Here is an 18,841-nt window from a genome sequence, read left to right on the forward strand (position 1 = left end):
GACGCCTGGCGCGGCACATGGGCTGTGGAATTCCGCAGGACTGGGTCACTGGCTGATTTGACCGCAGACACGTTAGCTAAACCCCAGGCCTCTTCAGTAGGATGGGTTGACCCTGCTTGCAGGGCGGTGGCAAGGACAGGGTGAGCTGATGCCGGGGGCAACGTGGCAAGGCCACCACCACCCACCTCCTTTCCTACACAGTCTCCCACATCCTCAAGGCAGCCCTTTGAGGCAGGGAGTAGCACTCCAATTTTACAGAGGGGGATCTGGGATTGGAGAAGTGCCCTAGTCCCTGATGGGGCCTCACAGTGAGGGCCGAGTCAGGGTGAGAGGATGCGGGTCTCGGGTGTAACCTGACCCCACAAGTCCCTTCCTAAGTTGCTGGGAGTCATCACGCCCCCACACGTGACTGGGTGGAGTCATAGTACTCACCTCCCAGGGTTGCTGGAAAGGTTATTAAACAGAAGTGTTCACGTGCAGTGCTTAGGACAGCACAGGCCCGGCAGCTGCCTGGGTGCTTTTGGTGGCACTAGTCCACAGTCCACCTCAGCGGTTCCCTGGGATGCTCGTGAAAGATGCAGCCCTCAGGCTGGCGTCCAGACGCCGCATCAGAGCCCCAGAGTGTGCCAGGCCTTTCCAGCTGCTTCCACTGTCCCTGATGTGGGAATGTGTGCCCACCCTGGCCACATCCTCGGGGGAAGGGGCTGCCTGGCTGTGTCCAAAACTGAGGGGCCCTGGTCCCCACAGAACATCACCAATGAGCTACTGCGGATTGAGCCTGAGAAGACTCGGAGCACGGCTGAGGGCGAAGCCTTCATCCAGGCCCTCCCGGGCAGTGGCACCGCACCCCTGCTGAGGACCCGGGTGGAGGACACCAACCAGAAATACGAGCGCCTGGTGCAGCTGCTGGACTTGGCCCAGGAAAAGTGGGTGGCAGACAGGCAACATGGAGGTTGGGGTGGCGTCAGGGGACCAGGTGGGTCTCCCCTGACGCCTGACTGGTGTCCTCAGAGTTGACGTGGCCAACCGCCTGGAGAAGAGCCTGCAGCAGGGCTGGGAGTTGCTGGCCACACACGAGAACCATCTGAATCAGGATGACACAGTGCCCGAGAGTAGCTGCATCCTGGACAGCAGGGGGCAAGAGCTGGCGGTGAGTCTGGGGCCCAAATCCCAGAAGTCCTTCTCTGAGCAGGTGAGGGCATCAGGCCCATCCACCCACCCCATCCGGACAGACGAGGACACCAGCATCCCGTCTCCCTGGCTTTGGAATGCCCAGTGTGACAAACTGGGAACTGCAAATGGAGGCCCGCAGGACAAATCCGAGCTATTCACGGGATCTGTGTGACCTATGGGATTTCAGATGCCAGCATTTTAAGATCAAATATCTGCAATAGACAGTGCAGTGGCACATGCTTGTAACACCAGCCATTCAGGAGGCTGGGGTGGGCTTGCTTGAGCCCCGGAGTTTAGGTCCAACGTGGACAATGTTGCAAGCCCCATCTCTTAAAAAAAAAAAAACACCTAACAATCCATGTTCCCAGTATCTCTTGCTGAGCAGAGCTGGCGTCCTGGGCTGCAGTCCACAGGGCAAGTCACGGGGCAGAGGAGCAGCTGCCTCCTCGGCCTGCTTTCCCCTCGCAGTTGCCATGGGCCCCCTTCCCCCGTGGCCTGCCTGAGCGCAGGAAACATTCAAGTCTGCGACCCGAGGCCCCTTATTCACACTCCCATCTCACGACCCGCTTTTGCCAAGGCCTCATGGCCCGTGGCAGGCTGTTGTAGTGCGGGGCACGAGCTGCCTGCTGCAGTGTTTTTAGAAGTTAGTTTTTCAGGGCTTTGTTCATTGTAATAAAACAGAAGATGGCAGAAGCGACCCAGGTTTGAGATGGACAGAGCAAGGCTCCAGTCCCTCCTCCTTGTGGCCTTGACCACCCTCCTACAGCCAGTGGCCCGGGGGCTGTGGGGGGGTGTCATCACCCGGCTCTGGGAGCTCTGGAAGCTCTAGCCATAGCACCGCTGTCTCCTCCTCTGCCTGGCCAGGCCATGGCCTCTGAGTTACAGGCCCAGAAGTCCCTCCTGGGTGAGGTGGAGCAGAACTTGCAGGCAGCCAAGCAGTGCTCGAGCACACTGGCCAGCCGCTTCCAGGAGCACTGCCCCGACCTGGAGCGCCAGGAGGCCGAGGTGCACAAGCTGGGCCAGCGTTTCGACAACCTGTGCCAGCAGGTGGAGCGCAGGTGAGGGTGCGGGGGGTGGTGGTCATTCTTGTTTTCTGAGAATGCGATCTAATTCCCTCTAAACAATGCTGTAGCCATGTCCCACAGATGGTGCTGTTTTTCTTTTTGGTGAGTTCGTCAGATTCCCTGACAGCCCTGTGGTCTCTCCTTTGAGTCATGATTACCTGGGTCTTGTAATCCACAATGGGCATCTCTGCAAGTCAACGTATGTGGACTCACCTGGTTCTCCACACTCCCACCTGACATTCCCTAATTACCACCCACCCTGTGTGGGAGATACTTAGGGTATTTCTAGTTAAGTTACATTTGATTGTTTCCCACTTTTTTTAAAAAAATGAGGGCCCCGTAAGGCATCTGCTTGCTATGGCCAAGGCCTGAATGCTTTGCCTTGGCAGGGCGCAGAGCCTACAGAGTGCCAAGGCGGCCTACGAGGACTTTCACCACGGCCGTGACCACGTGCTGCAGCTCCTAGCCAGCATCCCCAGTTACGAGCCCCAGGAGACAGACAGCCTCAGCCAGATGGAGACCAAGCTAAAGAACCAGAAGGTGAGACGGCCGCTTCTGCAGCCCCAGGCACACACTGGCGAGGGAGGGTCAGAGGTCAGCAAGCCCCTTTCTGGGGAGCCAAGCTTTTGGGAGGTGGAGCAGGGCAGAGGCCTGCCACAGCTGTGTCCTCCCTGGGCCTCAGCTCTCAGGCTCCCAACACCCAACCCTCTGAGAACAAGATCCGAGTGTGTCGCTCACCTCTCCCAGCTCAGTGCCCCGCACAGGGCCTGGTGCAGAGTGGACGCCTGGCGTGGGTTGGCTATCTGAGTGAGCAGCTACAGAATGAGGAGCCGCCTTTGTGGGGAAAATCCCATTTCCAAAGTTGGGACTCCGGCCTCCCCAGGCCCAACACAGTGCCTTGGGGTGAGGGAAGAACATGGGAAGATAAAGGCTGAGATGCAACTCCCAGGTCCACCCCATCAGCCACATCCCCACTTTGGAAACTTTACTTTCCTCACTCATAAGCTGGAGGTCATGATGCTTACCTTCTGGCATCACTTGAAGATCAAATGAGATAATCTAAGTCAGAGAGCAGAACAGTGTCTGGTGGTCCAAATCATCAGTAAACATTTGTTTCCTAGCAGAGATAATGATCTTGGCCCTTCACAGAGCCTTAGAACTGCCTTTTATGGCCGGGTGCAGTGGCTCACGCCTGTAATGCCAGCATTTTGGGAGGCCGAGGCAGGTGGATCACAAAGTGAGGAATTCAAGACCAGCCTGGCAACACAGTGAAACCCCATCTCTACTAAAAATACAAAAAGAATCCTAGCTGGGTATGGTGGCAGGAGCCTGTAGTCCCAGCTACTTGGGAGGCTGAGGCAGAACTGCTTGAACCCAGGAGGCTAAGGTTGCAGTGAGCCAAGATTGCGCCACTGCACTCCAGCCTGGGCAATGCAGTGAGACTCTGTCTCAAAAAACAAAAAAACAAAACAAACAAAAAAAAACTGCCTTTTGCAATGAACAATAATGTATACTAGGGAGCCATTCATCATACTTTGTGCTAGAGAAGAGTAAATTCAGATTCTGAGATTTCCAGCTACTTCATCCACGTTTGCTTTTCTAAATTTTTTTTTCCGGTTCATTTTGATTTTTAAACTGTGTCTTACAGAACCTGCTAGATGAGATAGCAAGTAGGGAGCAGGAAGTACAGAAGATCTGTGCCGATTCCCAGCAGTACCAGCAGGCTGTAAAGGTGAGCCGGGAAACTTCTGCCCGAAGCACAAACAGCAGGGGCCTCGTTCCTCCGTCCCCTGGTCAGAGAAGCAGCAAGCACCAGCCTTGGCACATGTGGGTGGAGCTGGCCATCCGGCGGCACTGCTGGCTGCTGTGCAAACTGGCACGGGCTTTTGGGAAAATAGCATGGTACTAGACATGCAATGCCGTAAAAGGGTTTTATACTCTGAAGCAGTAAACTCTTTGGGGGAATTTATCCTTAAGGAAAAAATACACACACAAAAAAAAGCAGGATAAAATTATTGCAACAGCCCTATTTACAATAGCAAAACTAGTAAGCTGGAAAGGACGGGTGTCCAGTGGAAGGGGAAAGCTGCGTAAAGCAGCACACATCCACTTGCTGGATTATGAGGTCTGCAAGCTGGTAAACATGAGAAGAGGTGGTAGCAAGGTGAGACAAGGTGATGGTACAATGTTAAAAGCAGCAGCAGCAGGTGAAAATCTCTAGGCGTGTAGGAAGGTCGGGAGGGGAATTCGGGGGGTGCTTTTTCTTGTCTTATATGTTACTGAGTGATGGAGCTATGTACTGCTGAGGTATAGGTAATTCTCAAAACCTCCTGGCAATCACTACAGGGTGCAGCTGTGAGGAAGACCCGTGCAGATTATAAAACCAGCACATGGCACAGGGCTGGTCTGGGTCAGCCGGAAGGGGTACAGGAACATGTCTGTCTCTTTTAACCTGTTTTAATCTACCCTCTGCCATGTCTCTCATTCATGCAGGACTATGAGTTAGAAGCAGAAAAACTAAGGTCTCTTCTCGACTTGGAGAATGGAAGGAGCAGCCACGTGAGCAAGAGAGCCAGGCTCCAATCTCCTGCCGCCAAAGTGAAGGAAGAGGTGAGTTTTGTGGGCCGGGCGGCCTCGGGACTGAGGTGGAGGCCAAGCTGCCCTGCTCCCCAGGGAGCACTGGTGTCACGCGCTGGCCTCAGAGATGCACATACAACAGGGAAGCCACTGAGAGCCCTCCTGTGTGCAAACAGGTTTGGTAAGAGAAGATGAGGAACTTGCTCTAGGACAGTGACAGCGATATGCCTAGAAAGACAGCAAGGCTGGGCGCGGTGGCTCCTAGCACCTGTAATCCTAGCACCTGGGGAGGCCAAGGTGGGAGAACTGCTTGAGCCCAGGAGTTTGAGACCAGCCCAGGCAACAAAGCAGGACCCCATATCTACAAAAAAATTAGCCAGGCGTGGTGGTGCACACCTGCAGCTGCTTGGGAGGCTGAGGAGGGAGGATCACTTGAGCCCAGGAGTTCAAGGCTGTAGTGAGCTGCAATCACAGCACTGCACTTCAGTCTGAGTGAGAGAGATTTTGTCTTTAAAAAGTAAAAACTTTTGAAAACACAGCTGAACAGCAGTGTCAGGGTCAAAGCCATGGATCTGGAAAGTTCCTCTTTTGCTCAGTAAGTAGAGTGGAGGGCTGATATTAGTCCCTTGCACACACAGGAAAGAACACTGGTGCTCAAAGTCAGTGTAGTCAAGACCCTGGTCTGGATCTTCTGCCTCGAGATCCAGTTTTCTCTCCACCAGTGAGACTAAAGCAAGAGTTATGCCTCTACCCCCAAATTCCATACTTCTCAAGAACCACGCCCACGCTCTCTAGCTCTCTGTTGCTTACCCTGTTGACACCTGTTTGTTGATCGCTCTCCTAAACCTCTTGTCTGCAGGAAGCAGCACTTGCCGCCAAGTTCACTGAAGTTTACGCCATCAACAGACAGAGGCTGCAGAATCTGGAGTTTGCTCTGAATCTCCTGAGACAGGTAACTGATCTTCGTAAGAAATCCTACTTCAAGCTGTGCTAACAGGTGACAAAGACAGACTCTGTCTCAGAGAAATAGTCTGTGAATTGATGGGAGTGTCCCCTTGCTAACGTTTCTGGGCAGGACCAGTGCAAAGACTGGCCCGAGCCAATGCTTCTACTGACATGAGAACTTACTCAACTCAGTAAACATCTGCTGAAAGTGAATGCTATTTTCAGCTAAACATGGTGGCTCACGCTTGTAATCCCAGCACACTGGGAGGCCGAGGCGGGCGGATCACCTGAGGTCAGGAGTTTGAGACCAGCCTGTCCAACATGGTGAAACGCTGTGTCTACTAAAAATGCAAAAATTAGCTGGGCGGCGTGGCGCATGCCTGTAATCCCAGCTACTCAGGAGACTGAGGCAGAATTGCTTGAACCCAGGAGGTGGAGGTTGCAGGGAGACGAGATCATGCCACTGCACTCCAGCTGGGCAACAGAGCGAGACTCTGTCTCAAAAAAAAAAAAGAAAGCAAAGAAAATGAATGTTATTTTCTGAAGTCCATGATGTTTACGACAGCATTGTTTGTAATAGCAAGACACTGGAAGCGGTTCACTCTTCATCAGCAATGGGCTAAACTGCGGTCTGTCCAGAGTGGAAACTATGCTGCTGGTAAATCCTGAAGCAGTACTCTCTGTGCAGAGCTGGAATGAGCTCTGTCAGTGCAGTCAGCGGCAGAGCACACAGCAAGAATACCATTTGTGCAGGAAAGATAAACACATGGTGCATACTACAGACAGACATGCTTGTGTGAGCATAGACAGACACGCCCTAGGAAGGGGACCAGAGGTGGGAGACCATGGTTTCATTTTAAACTCTTCCACAGCTCAAAAATGTTTTACCTAATTAAAAAAACCCCAAACTAGTTGTTTGGTCATTTTTGAAAGTAACCCTAGAACTCTACAACGAACATGAACTGGCGCTGAGGGAGTGCCTTGGGGATCACAGGACAGCCGCTCTGACCAGCTGGGGACAGGCCCCACATGTGCTGCCAGAGCCTGGCTTTAACCTTGTCTTGTCTTCTCCATCACAGCAGCCGGAAGTCGAAGTGACCCATGAGACCCTGCAAAGGGACAGGCCGGACTCTGGAGTGGAGCAGGCGTGGAAGATCAGGAAGCAACTAGATGAGGAGACTGAGCGGAGGCAGCAGCTGGAGAACGAGGTCAAGAGCACCCAGGAAGAAATCCGGACCTTGAGGAATCAGGGGCCTCAGGAATCGGTGGTGAGGAAGGAGGTGCTCAAGAAGGTGCCAGATCCCGCACTGGAGGAGAGCTTCCAGCAGCTGCAGCAGACGCTGGCAGAGGAGCAGCACAAGAACCAGTTGCTGCAGGAGGAGCTGGAGGCACTGCAACTGCAGCTGTGTGCCCTGGAGCAGGAGACCAGGGATGGGGGGCAGGAGTATGTGGTCAAAGAGGTCCTGCGCATTGAGCCCGACAGGGCCCAGGCGGATGAGGTCTTGCAGCTGCGGGAGGAGCTGGAGGTACTGAGGCGGCAGAAGGGCGCCCGGGAGGCAGAGGTGCTCCTCCTGCAGCAGCGTGTGGCCGCCCTGGCCGAGGAGAAGAGCCGGGCACAGGAGAAGGTCACCGAGAAAGAGGTGGTGAAACTGCAGAATGACCCCCAGCTGGAGGCAGAGTACCGGCAGCTGCAGGAGGACCACCAGTGCCAGGGCCAGCTCAGGGAGAAGCAGGAGGAGGAGCTGAGCTTCCTCCAAGACAAGCTCAAGAGGCTGGAGAAGGAGCGGGCCATGGCCGAGGGCAAGATCACCGTCAAGGAGGTGCTCAAGGTGGAGAAGGACGCAGCCACCGAGAGGGAGGTCAGCGATCTCACCCGCCAATACGAGGACGAGGCTGCCAAGGCTCGCGCTAGCCAGAGGGAGAAGACGGAGCTGCTCCGGAAGATATGGGCCTTGGAGGAGGAGAACGCCAAAGTGGTGGTGCAGGAGAAGGTGAGGGAGATCGTGCGGCCAGACCCCAAGGCGGAGAGTGAGGTGGCCAACCTCCGCCTGGAGCTTGTGGAGCAGGAGCGAAAGTACCGGGGTGCCGAGGAGCAGCTCCGGAGCTACCAGAGCGAGCTGGAGGCCCTCAGGAGGCGAGGCCCCCAGGTGGAAGTCAAAGAGGTGACTAAGGAAGTCATTAAGTACAAAACTGACCCCGAGATGGAGAAGGAGCTTCAGCGGCTCAGGGAGGAGATCGTGGACAAGACCAGACTGATTGAAAGGTGTGATTTAGAGATCTACCAGCTCAAGCAGGAAATCCAGGCCCTGAAAGACACCAAACCCCAGGTCCAGACCAAAGAGGTGGTCCAGGAGATCCTCCAATTCCAAGAAGACCCTCAAACCAAGGAGGAGGTGGAGTCTCTGAGGGCAAAGCTCTCAGAGGAGCAGAAGAAGCAAGTGGATCTGGAGAGGGAGAAGGCCTCCCAGGAAAAGCAGATCGCCCAGAAGGAGGAGGAGCTCTCGCGAGTGAAGGAAAGGGTGGTGCAGCAGGAGGTAGTCAGGTACGAGGAGGAGCCAGGCCTGCGGGCCGAGGTGAGCGCCTTTGCCGAGAGCATCGACGTGGAGCTGCGACAGATTGACAAGCTGCGGGCAGAGCTGCGGAGGCTGCAGCGCCGGCGCACCGAGCTTGAGCGGCAGCTGGAGGAGCTGGAGCGTGAGCGGCAGGCCCGCAGGGAGGCCGAGCGCGAGGTGCAGCGGTTGCAGCAGCGGCTGGCAGCACTGGAGCAGGAAGAAGCGGAGGCCCGTGAGAAGGTAACCCGCAAGCAGAAGGTGGTGCTGCAGCAGGACCCGCAGCAGGCCCGAGAGCATGCCCTGCTCCGACTCCAGCTGGAAGAAGAGCAGCACCGGCGGCAGCTCCTGGAGGGTGAGCTTGAGCCCCTCCGGAGGAAACTGGCTGCACTGGAGAAGGCGGAGGTCAAGGAGAAGGTGGTGCTCTCCGAGAGCATCCAGGTGGAGAAGGGTGACACCGAGCAAGAGATCCAGAGGCTCAAGAGCAACCTGGAGGAGGAGAGCCGCAGCAAGCGCGAGCTGGATGTCGAGGTGAGCCGGCTGGAAGCCAGACTTGCGGAGCTGGAATTTCATAACTCCAAGTCATCCAAGGAACTAGATTTTCTAAGGGAAGAGAACCACAAATTACAGCTGGAGAGGCAAAACCTGCAGCTGGAGACCCGAAGGCTCCAATCGGAAATTGACATGGCAGCGACGGAAACACGAGACCTGCGGAACATGACCGTGGCGGACTCTGGGACCAACCATGACTCCAGACTATGGTCCCTGGAGAGGGAACTAGATGACCTCAAGAGGCTCTCCAAGGACAAAGACCTCGAGATCGACGAGCTGCAGAAACGTCTGGGCTCCGTGGCTGTCAAGCGGGAGCAGCGGGAGAACCACCTGCGGCGCTCCATCGTAGTCATCCACCCCGACACAGGCCGCGAGCTGTCCCCGGAGGAAGCCCACCGCGTGGGACTCATCGACTGGAACATGTTCGTGAAACTCAGAAGCCAGGAGTGCGACTGGGAGGAGATCTCAGTGAAGGGTCCTAATGGGGAGTCCTCAGTAATACACGACAGGAAGTCTGGCAAGAAGTTCTCCATCGAAGAGGCCCTGCAGAGCGGCAGGCTGACCCCTGCTCAGTATGACCGCTACGTCAACAAGGACATGTCCATCCAGGAGCTGGCGGTCTTGGTATCTGGGCAGAAGTAGGCACAGCTCTTGTAACTCTTCATAGCAGCAGATGCTGGTTCTCCTCCGACGCTGTGACCTCCCTGGTGTCGTCTTCTCCCTAGCCCTGGTGCAGGCCAAGCATTTTTTTTTTTTTTTTTTTGAGACGGAGTCTTGCTCTGTGCCCCAGGCTGCAGTGCAGTGGCGCGATCTCGGCTCACTGCAAGCTCCGCCCCCCGAGGTTCACGCCATTCTCCTGCCTCAACCTCCCGAGTAGCTGGGACTACAGGCGCCCGCCCCCTCGCCCGGCTAATTTTCTTGTATTTTTAGTAGAGACGGGGTTTCACCGTGTTAGCCAGGATGGTCTCGATTTCCTGACCTCGTGATCCACCCATCTCGGCCTCCCAAAGTGCTGGGATTACAGGCTTGACCACCGCGCCCGGCCTAGGCCAAGCATTTTACACACACCCTTGCTGCCAGGCTGCTCAGAGTGCAGCCCACATATGGGACAGGCACTGGCTGAAGACAGGCAACTCTCGTTCCAACCATCCTTCACCCTAGTGACCCACTTCATCCTCCAATGATTGGACAACTGCAATGCCTTTTCCTATACACTCCCAGCAACAAACTCCTCGTGACACCTGCACACAATCTGAAAACCACTAAAGCACAAGCCAACCACAGCAGCCAAGCCCACTCCATGCAGCATGGGTACTGGTGGCACACCAGTGACACTGCCCCACAAAGGCCTGGGCCCGTGGGGGCTGCTGCCTGGCATGACATCTCTCCAGATTTCTGGCTTAAAACCAACTTTCCATCACAGAAGCCTCCTCGGTAGTTACTCTGCTCATGAGACAGATCTGGGCTCCAAGCCAGCAAAGGTGAACAGAAACCACAAGTGTCCAGGCCTCGGTGCTAGAGTGGACGTTAATTGTCAGCCAGACTGTCCCGGCACCTACAGAGAATGTTTCACAGTTCTGGCATTTAAATCCTTTGATAGTGGATTGTGTTGCTGTTAGCCTCAGTTTCAGTGCTTTACAAGTCTCGCTTATCATCTCATTGGTATTTAGGTATACAAACAGTTGATTATTCACCACACAAATTTCTGGTTCTCTGTAGCTCATGTAGAACATAAGAAAATGGGAAGTAATAGGGAACTTTATTTATAGCATGAAAATAAACCTGGTGGCTGGAGTCTACTTTTACGGTCCACGTGTTTCTTCTTTTGCATGCAAGGCTTATTTCCCCCACTCCCTCTTGGCTTTCAGCCAAAATGGATATTCCATATATAACAGCTCCTACAGAACGAACTACTTCCACAGGGTAGAAAAAAAAGAGTGAGAAAAAATGTTTTGGAAACCTTGAAACAATTTATTGAATCACTTTATACAAGATTAACAATCTCCACACCACCCCTAACACCAACATAGTCGCTGCACAAAAGCCACAGCCCCTCTCACACATAAGAAACGGCCACGCCCGGTAAGTGCTCAGAGACTTTCGCTGCACCAAGGAAACCCCTGCAGCCCCCAGACCCCGAGGCCGCTCTGCCCTACCCTCTGCTGCGGCCTCGCCTGTAGATCTGCCTTGCCATGGCTGTTCAGTCATTCGCTCTTTCATTACCACAAATAAAGCATAAACAAGAAAAAGAAATCTCAAACTCCCCATCAAAGAAACGTTTCCCTGAGGCAAGAGGCATCACTAGATTCCTAAAAATGAGGGTATTCTGCTCCAGCTGCGCGCGCAATGGTACATGGGGAGGAGGGAGCACCAAAGGGAAAGGAAGGAGGGGCTGGGACCCGGGTGTTTATGGGCAGAGAAGCCTGGAGAGTCCCTGCTCAGCCTCCACTGCCGGCCTCTGCTTGGCTTTGAGCTCAGCAATACAAATCTCTTCTTTGGCTCTTTTGCTACTACCTAAGACTACTCTGTAAACAAACTGGAAATCCAAGTTGCAAAAAATATATAACAAAGGGATAAGGAATCCACTTAGCCCAATGTGAAACACAGATTGGTTCTTATGTAAAAAAGGAGTCAGAGCAGAGGCCAGGCCAAAGGGCGGACAGAGGTCTTGTTCCTTGGGAAACCAGGAAGGCCAGGAAACCTCTGAATGAAGGATGAGTTACTGGGCGCTGTACCCTGGGAGTCAGGAGCCAAGAGCGATCCATTTTCCCCCGGGTGTACGTGCTGAGGACACTATACTCTCAACGTGCCTGAGATCACTTAGCTGGAGCAGTCAGTTCAGACTCACCTTGTGGCAAAGACCTCACAGGACAGGCAAGTGCCCTCAAATCCTTGTGAAACAGCCACTGGTTGAGTGGTGACTTAGGAGCTCTGCAGTAACTGTCCTAGTCTCTCTGATCCACTCCTCAAGCTCTTCTGCACATCATCCTTAAGTCGACACATAACCCCACTGCCTGGAGGGCCCCAGGACTTCAAGGCCTATTTCTACCTGGCAGACACTTCACAGAGGCCTGCTTCTGCCGCACTGCCTACGAATGATTCCTAAGAAGACAAACTGGAATGTCTATCTGTGACTCGGGACCCCTGGTATCCTTGACCCTCAGAAAGATGAAGGGCTTTGGGCTCTGCAGTCCAACTCCACAAACTCTGGAAAAGCAAAATGGGAGCCCTGGCTACACTGGGACTTGGAATTTGGGGGCCCAGACACCCTTCTAGTCAGGACGGCACAGATAATGATGTGCAAGTGTAAAAAACTCAAAACTGGCTTTGTCTTGAATACAGACATATCTTTAAAAAGGTCTTCATCTCAGATCCACTCAGAGGGCTGAATGGACATGTGTTGTCGAATTCTGCTCCACCATAAAGGCACTGGAATTATGTCTTCCTATAATATGATGTGTGAAGAACAGTCCCCTTCTATCCAATGCATTTAATGGTAATGATGAAAACTGAGCCCAAAATAGGTGTCTGTAAAAATCCTATCACAATTGTTGAATCTACAAAGGTCTTTTCTCTAAAAGAGCTTCATTGTCATGTTCCAAGGAGAAACTGGCCCCCACAGTGAGCACACCCTAGGTGTTCTTAGTATTCTGCAGGGACAGTGCAGGTCTCCTAGCTGTGGCTCTGGCCTGGGTTTTGTTCTCTTGAGCACACAGCCTGGGGATGAGGCGGCACTGTGACCATCCAGGGAGCTTACTGCAGCCAGAAGGAGCCCCTGAGCAGTGGGGTGCTCTGAGGTACTCTGACCAAATGCCAGGGGGTCAGACAGATTCACCTGCAGGTGTGCCAACTGCTCTGCCACCAGAGCCTGTAAACACCATGCCTCCCACCATGGCCCAGCACACGCCCCAGCCTAGAGCTGCCCCTCTAACAACCGTCTAGCAACAGAGCCGCAAGGCCCAGAGCACAGGACAGTCTGCACCTCCTGAGCAGCAAGGGCCCGGCTCCCTCCGTGGGAGGCACGTCAGAAGTGCCAAGAAGCGCTCCACTGAGAACTCACGCTCCTCCAGAAGAACACCAAGCAGCAGAAAGGGCGCAGTGAGTGTCCATCCTGGGAGACCTGCACGTTCTGATTCCACCCAGACCCAAGTGGCAAGCCTTGCCTCTGAAGCGGTCACAATTTCCGTGGTACAGCAGGCCCTTTCCCGTGAAGCTGAGAAGCACCTGGAAAAGAGTAAGAAAAATTAGAACACAAGTTTTTCAGGCTCTCTGATTTCCTTAAGGCAGTAGTAACAAAACTTCAAGGGAAACATCTAAATAGCAAAAGTCACCAAATGCTGAGTGTTCCAGAGCTCAAACAAGCCATGAGACACCAGCAAATGGTTATTCGTGTACACTGCTCCTGGCTGCAGCCTGCAAGCATACTAGCACTGCGAAGGTTCGTGGTCACTCAGCACGGTGTTCCCAGAAGAGCAACTCTGCTATGCAACTTGGGTTATGTCATCTCAGGCTACAATTGCCATCCTGAGGCAAGGCCTGACGATCACATAGAACTCAAGGCGGCAATGATCGTTCATTCTCTTACCATCAAAAGACCCTCAGGTCCTATAAAGACAAATTCAAAGGACTAGCATTCTCAGTCCACAGAAGAAAGGAAAGCAATGCAGACACAAGTCACACGGCTGAAATGCGCAAATAGCTTCTTACTTGCATCTCGTGTCATCCTATAAGCTGAAGTCCATCTAAAGAAGTGAGAAGCTCATGTGGATAACCCTGTTGTGGTATAGTTGCTTTTCTCATTGACTTTCTTTTTCCCCGAACTTTTAAACTGATTAAAAAAACTTTTTTTTAAGAGATGAGGTTTCACTATGTTGCCCAGACAGCAGCTATTCACAAGCATGATCATAACACACTATACCCTCTGATTCCTGGGTTCATGCAATCCTCCTGCCTCTCAATGCCACCACATCCAGACTCTGACAGCCTTAAACAGTTTTAAAAACTGACACACAATAATGATACATATTTTATGGGGTACACAGTGATGTTTTGACACCTAACAGGTTAGGGTTATTAGCCTATCCATCACCTCAAATGTTTTTCATCTCCTCTTGTTGGGGACATTCAATATCCTCCTCCTCATTGAAGCTATATACTACTGGGGGTAGCTGAGACTACAGGCACATGTCATCACACCTGGCTAATTTTTTTCTTTTAATGTAGAGATAGGGTCTTGCCATGTTGCCCAGGCTGGTCTTGAACTCCTGGACTCAGGCAATCCTCCTGCCTTGGCCTCCCGAAGTGCTGGGATTACAGGTGTGAGTCACCGGGTCCGGCCTCAATTACTTTGCTTTTCTGAGAGTAACGTTCCTGAGAGTAAGCAGAGGCAGGGCAGCCTGACTTTGGAAAGACCCCTGCTCTTACCAAGCTGGCTCTGCAGCCTCTAGTTTGTAGAGAAGTCACTGCACTTTACTTCTCGTCCCAAGGAAAGGAGAAGTCACTAGTGTTGTAGGCTTAGCCCCTCAAAGCAGCACAATTTCCACTGTGGAGATATCCAGATTGAGTCTTGCCCCACATGGTCTGGCATTTACTATAATGCCATGGTGCCAGGGAGCCACAGCACATCATGAGGCAGATGTAACTTGGGAGACATGCAGCATAGAGGGTCCTTACTTCCACCTGGCACCAGTTCACCAGGGTTACCTCAGCTGTCTCCCATGAGAGTGGCACCCTGGTCATGTCTGAAGCAGGTCTACAGTAGGAAGAATGCTAGCTCAAAGCCGAGACACCATGAGACTTCCCATGCCAGAATTCCAGGAGGCGTACCCAAGAATCGCAGACTTGGGACAGGGTGAGGCAGATGCACTCAATGCAAAGTTGCCAACCCGGGGCACCTGAGCCCTCTTCTCAGGTGCTACCAGACCAGCCTCAAGCCTGAGGCTTTTAGAGGCTATTTCAGAAGGCACTATTCTAAGGGGAGCGCCGGCCACATGCCTGCTGTGCCTCCAAATCTGTTTTGATGCAGTTTTTACACCTGGACAGATTTAAAGCTGCTCCTCTCAAAGTCTTGCACTGCGGCCTCTGGCTGCTACTTGGATTTTCCCTTTAATGGAAACAAAGTTTAGAGAGTCTTCTGTTAAGCAATCACATCTGAAAGTGGAGCAGCTTGCATTTCAAGACCTTGTTGTACCCAATTAGCCCTTGGAGAAGATGCACCATTACCTTCCTTTTTTTTTTTAACTGAAGAGAAAAAAACGAGCCAAGGGTTAGGAACTCCTCCATCATACACAAAACCGCCCCACCCTGCCCCCCGCAACTTTCCCTGTGATCACACAGGCTGAGGCTGACCCAGCGGCAGCTCCAAGTGGGGACCAGAGGAAACCCCAAGAGTAGAAGTGCGTGTCACCCTGAGTACAGACAAAGTACAGCCTCAAAGGACAAACCAAAACAACAGCGACAAGGCAAAGACACCAAGACCCTTGGTAGTGGCAAAGCACCCAGGGATGGAGAGGGCGAAGGCACATGGTGCGCATGGCACACTGACCGTCGGGTGATTACCTGGCAGACTCTGCGGGATATGGGTGGGCACGGCAGCGTGTGGGAGAGGCGCTGCATGGGGCGGGCTGGAGTGCAAGCCAGCCAGAAGACCTGAGAGAAAACAGGAGGGGAGAAAAGAACAAAACACACACATTGAAGACAGGCACGGAAAAGCAGCTCCAGCAGGCAAGAGCCCCTGACAACCTGCCAGGCCAGTCTGGGCACCACACCCAAAGGGGCAGTGGGGGCTCGGCACAGTTCCCGGAGATGTTCCCCACAGTCACACACCAGACTCAAACACAGGAACCAGAGTACATGACAGCAGGACCCCTGGCCACAATCTAGAGGTTCCCAAGTGACCAGAGGCAGCAAAGAAGCACTTACTGTGGCCAAGGCCATGGTGGAAGGGCCCAGGGGCAGGGCCTGTGACGATGGCATCCTTGGAGACCCCTGCTTTAGCAGAGGAGTCAGCGCTGAAGGAGAGCACATGGACAGGAATAGGGGTTATAATTCCCACGGTGTTCGAGCTCATGGCCCCAGACAGTTTTGGGCTGCTGGATTTGTAGGGTGAAGCCATCAAAGAGGAGCCGGTCAGCATCACAGTCCCACTTGCTCCTTTCTAGGGAAGAAACACAGCAAGAGGTAAGAACTCCAGTCCTGTTCATGGCTGACTCACACCAAACCTGGCAACACAAAGGAGGACACACACATCCATGTCAGCTGGCCCTCGGAGGCACCCTCTGACCCTGCAGCGCCAAAGACAGGACCCAGGACAGTCTTTATGAACCAACATGGAATGGATTCCAGGCAACATAATTTTTTAAAAAGCAGGATATTAAACATGTCTCCTACAGAGGTTGCAGTGAGCTGTGATCACGCTACTGCAGTCCAGCCTAGGTGACACAGCCAGACTGTGTCTCAAAAAAAAAAAAAAAGCCTCCTTTGTGAAGGGAAAAATGTAATATAGATATCCATAAATGTTCATGTGTATGTGTATATATATTTATACACATACACATACATACATATATATATATATACCTTTGTATATATTTATTAATCTTTTGTTTAAAAAGAAAATAAACCAAAAACTAAAAAGCTTAGTTACCTTACAGGGGTGGTGGGTGCAGGAAAGGAGGTGAGACCTCCAACAGACCTTTCTATGGTTTTGTCTTTGCAACCACTTCATTTATATATTAACAAAACAGGCCGGGCGTGGTGGCTCACGCCTGTAATCCCAGCACTTGGGAGGCTGGGGTGGGCAGATCATGAGGTCAGGAGATTGAGACCATCCTGGCTAACACAGTGAAATCCCGTCTCTGCTAAAAATACAAAAGATTAGCGGGGCGCAGTGATGGGCTCCTCTAGTCCCAGCTACTTGGGAGGCTGAGGCAGGTGAATGGCGTGAACCCCAGGAGGCGGAGCTTGCAGTTGAGCTGAGACAGCGCCACTGCAGTCCAGCCTGGGTGACAGAGCAAGACTCCATCTCAAAAAAAAAAAAAAAAAAGAAAAGAAAAGAAAAAGAAAAAGAAAAAAAATGCTCATTCCCTCTTCCCGAACCTGCTAAATCACTGGACTCTGTCCTTCAAAAATCAACAGAATCACTCTTAGAAAGTCCTGCTATTCCTGGTCCATGAACACCCTCACATGACTCCACTGAGAGAAGACAGCACTTCCATCCGCCTTGTTTAGAGAGACAGAGAGGCAAGGGGTCACAGAAGGCGAGTGCTGTGGCTCATTCTGTGCCACACAGACCCAGCCTCTGAAGAGGCATGGTCCTGGCTGTCTTTTAGCTCCCTTTGCCCTCTTCAGAAGAAGCTTTAGGCCATCCTGGGCTTCCTGTCACCAGAAAAGTGAATACCTGAGAACAGGGAGCCCAGTCTCCCGTCTCCCTTCCTACGTCTGAGCCCACTGTTCCTACCTGACCTGTGGTTTTAGATCTCTCTCTCCACCCGGGGCAAGGCAAGCAACCTCATCCCCAAGGCCCCTGTGAGTGGGGCAGCGCAGGCTGCTATGCCGGATACTCACTGACAAGGAGGTAGACGATGTCACACCACTGACTGAAGAAGGTACGGGCGCGGTCAGCAACTTTGCCACTCCCTGGGTCCCTCCACTGGAATCTCCGTTTGGACCGCCTGGAGGCGCTACCAGGGTCAACTTCTGGGAAACAGGCATTTTTTTCCCTGTTGAGCTTGGGACTGGTCGGCTGGTGGCCTGACCCACGGAGGGAGGCTGTATGCCAGGGACCAGGCTCCCAGAAGCAGAACTCTGGACTGGTGTTCCTCCCGAGGAAGAGCTGCCAGAAGAAACCCCATGTTTGGAGACAGAGCTGGCAAAGGGATTATTCTTGTAAGATGAGCCTGCAGAACTGACTGAGTGTGGCTTTGCTGGATGGCTCAGGGCAGAAGAGGACGAGGCTGGGGTCTTGTGAGAGCTGCTGCTGGAGGCTGGCAGGCCTCCTGAGGTGGCTGGTGCAGAGGGATGGAAGCCCTGGCCTTTGGCCGCTGTCTTCACTAACTGCAGGAAGGAACGATGACACTGTGGAGGAGAAGCCTTTGGGCCTTGGAGCTTATTGGCAAATGGAGATGGGGGCGTGAAGTTTTTCTGCTGCTGAGTGCCGGCATGAAACACTTTGACCTGGGGGCCAGGCACGGGAACTGCCACTTGGGGCACGTGAGACGTCCGTGGCAAGCTGTGATGCTTTGCTTTGGACTGATGTACTTCTGGCAGGCCCTTATTGAGGGGAGCCTGGCAGGACAGCTCTTTGTAGCCAGAACTCTCTGGTTTTTTCTCCTGAGAGGACTGCCCCAGTGCCAGAGCCTGTTCTGCCAGAAAATTGAGGGGCGACTGCAGAGAGCTAGCTGGTGGTGGAGCAGAAGGACTGGGCTTCACAAAGTTCCTTTTTTCTTCTGCACATAAAACACCTCCAACTTTTTCTGCAGGTGCTTTTGAGGGTGCAGGCAGTGTGAATTCAGAGTTCCCAGCTGCTCTGCTATTCAATGCAGCCAATTCCTTGGACACAGCTTCCACAGAGGAGGCTGGATTGCGGATCAACTCTTCATCCAACGAGTCCTCCACGTTGACAGGAGGAGGGTTAGCAAGGCCGCCCGATGCCTGGGATGGGAGCTCCCTGCTTGAGGCCCCAATACTCAGGCCTCCTGTCTGGTGATCTGAGGGCAAAGCAATGGGGCCACCAACCTGTCCTGATGGGACAGAAACCTTTTTATCAGGCTTCGTAGACGATTCCTAAAGGAAAACAGAAATGCTGATGTTTAGAAAGGTCCAAAGATGCCAACATTGGCCTGTTGCGAGGATATAAACATGTGAACTTGAGGCGCAAAAAACTAGGTCTTCCTGTATAATTACAAAACAAGCGGTAGGAGAGAGCAGGAGCCGCGCCCACCTTGACTTTAGATGCCATGGCTTCATCACCCCTGGCGAGTA

General features: G+C 53.0%; 2 protein-coding genes across 7 annotated transcripts in view; one reads left to right on the top strand and one right to left on the bottom strand.

Annotated features, from left to right (window-relative positions):
- PPL (periplakin) overlaps nt 1–9,665 on the top strand; it is a 55,650-nt gene extending 45,985 nt beyond the window's left edge. The window contains exons 15-22 of the mRNA XM_031658501.1: nt 748–926; nt 1,012–1,150; nt 2,038–2,231; nt 2,627–2,777; nt 3,886–3,969; nt 4,731–4,847; nt 5,674–5,766; nt 6,839–9,665. Coding sequence (XP_031514361.1) covers nt 748–926; nt 1,012–1,150; nt 2,038–2,231; nt 2,627–2,777; nt 3,886–3,969; nt 4,731–4,847; nt 5,674–5,766; nt 6,839–9,502 — 3,621 coding nt within the window. The 3' untranslated portion in view covers nt 9,503–9,665. The remainder of the gene's footprint in view (nt 1–747; nt 927–1,011; nt 1,151–2,037; nt 2,232–2,626; nt 2,778–3,885; nt 3,970–4,730; nt 4,848–5,673; nt 5,767–6,838) is intronic.
- Nucleotides 9,666–10,808: 1,143 nt separating this feature from the next.
- UBN1 (ubinuclein 1) overlaps nt 10,809–18,841 on the bottom strand; it is a 36,081-nt gene continuing 28,048 nt past the window's right edge. For 2 of the 6 annotated variants that reach the window (XM_003916490.5, XM_009195934.4), the window contains exons 15-18: nt 17,426–18,643; nt 15,782–16,016; nt 15,419–15,508; nt 10,809–13,084 (exon numbers count right to left, since the gene is read on the bottom strand). In XM_003916490.5, the coding sequence (XP_003916539.1) occupies nt 13,035–13,084; nt 15,419–15,508; nt 15,782–16,016; nt 17,426–18,643 (1,593 nt within the window). In that variant the 3' untranslated portion in view covers nt 10,809–13,034. Of the gene's footprint in view, nt 14,964–15,418; nt 15,509–15,781; nt 16,017–17,425; nt 18,644–18,841 lie in introns of all 6 variants that reach the window. The other 4 variants (XM_009195935.4, XM_003916491.5, XR_002519127.2 and 1 more) reach the window with 3 other exon arrangements.

Source organism: Papio anubis, chromosome 18, assembly GCF_008728515.1.
Source record: "Papio anubis isolate 15944 chromosome 18, Panubis1.0, whole genome shotgun sequence".
In the NCBI taxonomy this organism is placed as follows: domain Eukaryota; kingdom Metazoa; phylum Chordata; class Mammalia; order Primates; family Cercopithecidae; genus Papio; species Papio anubis.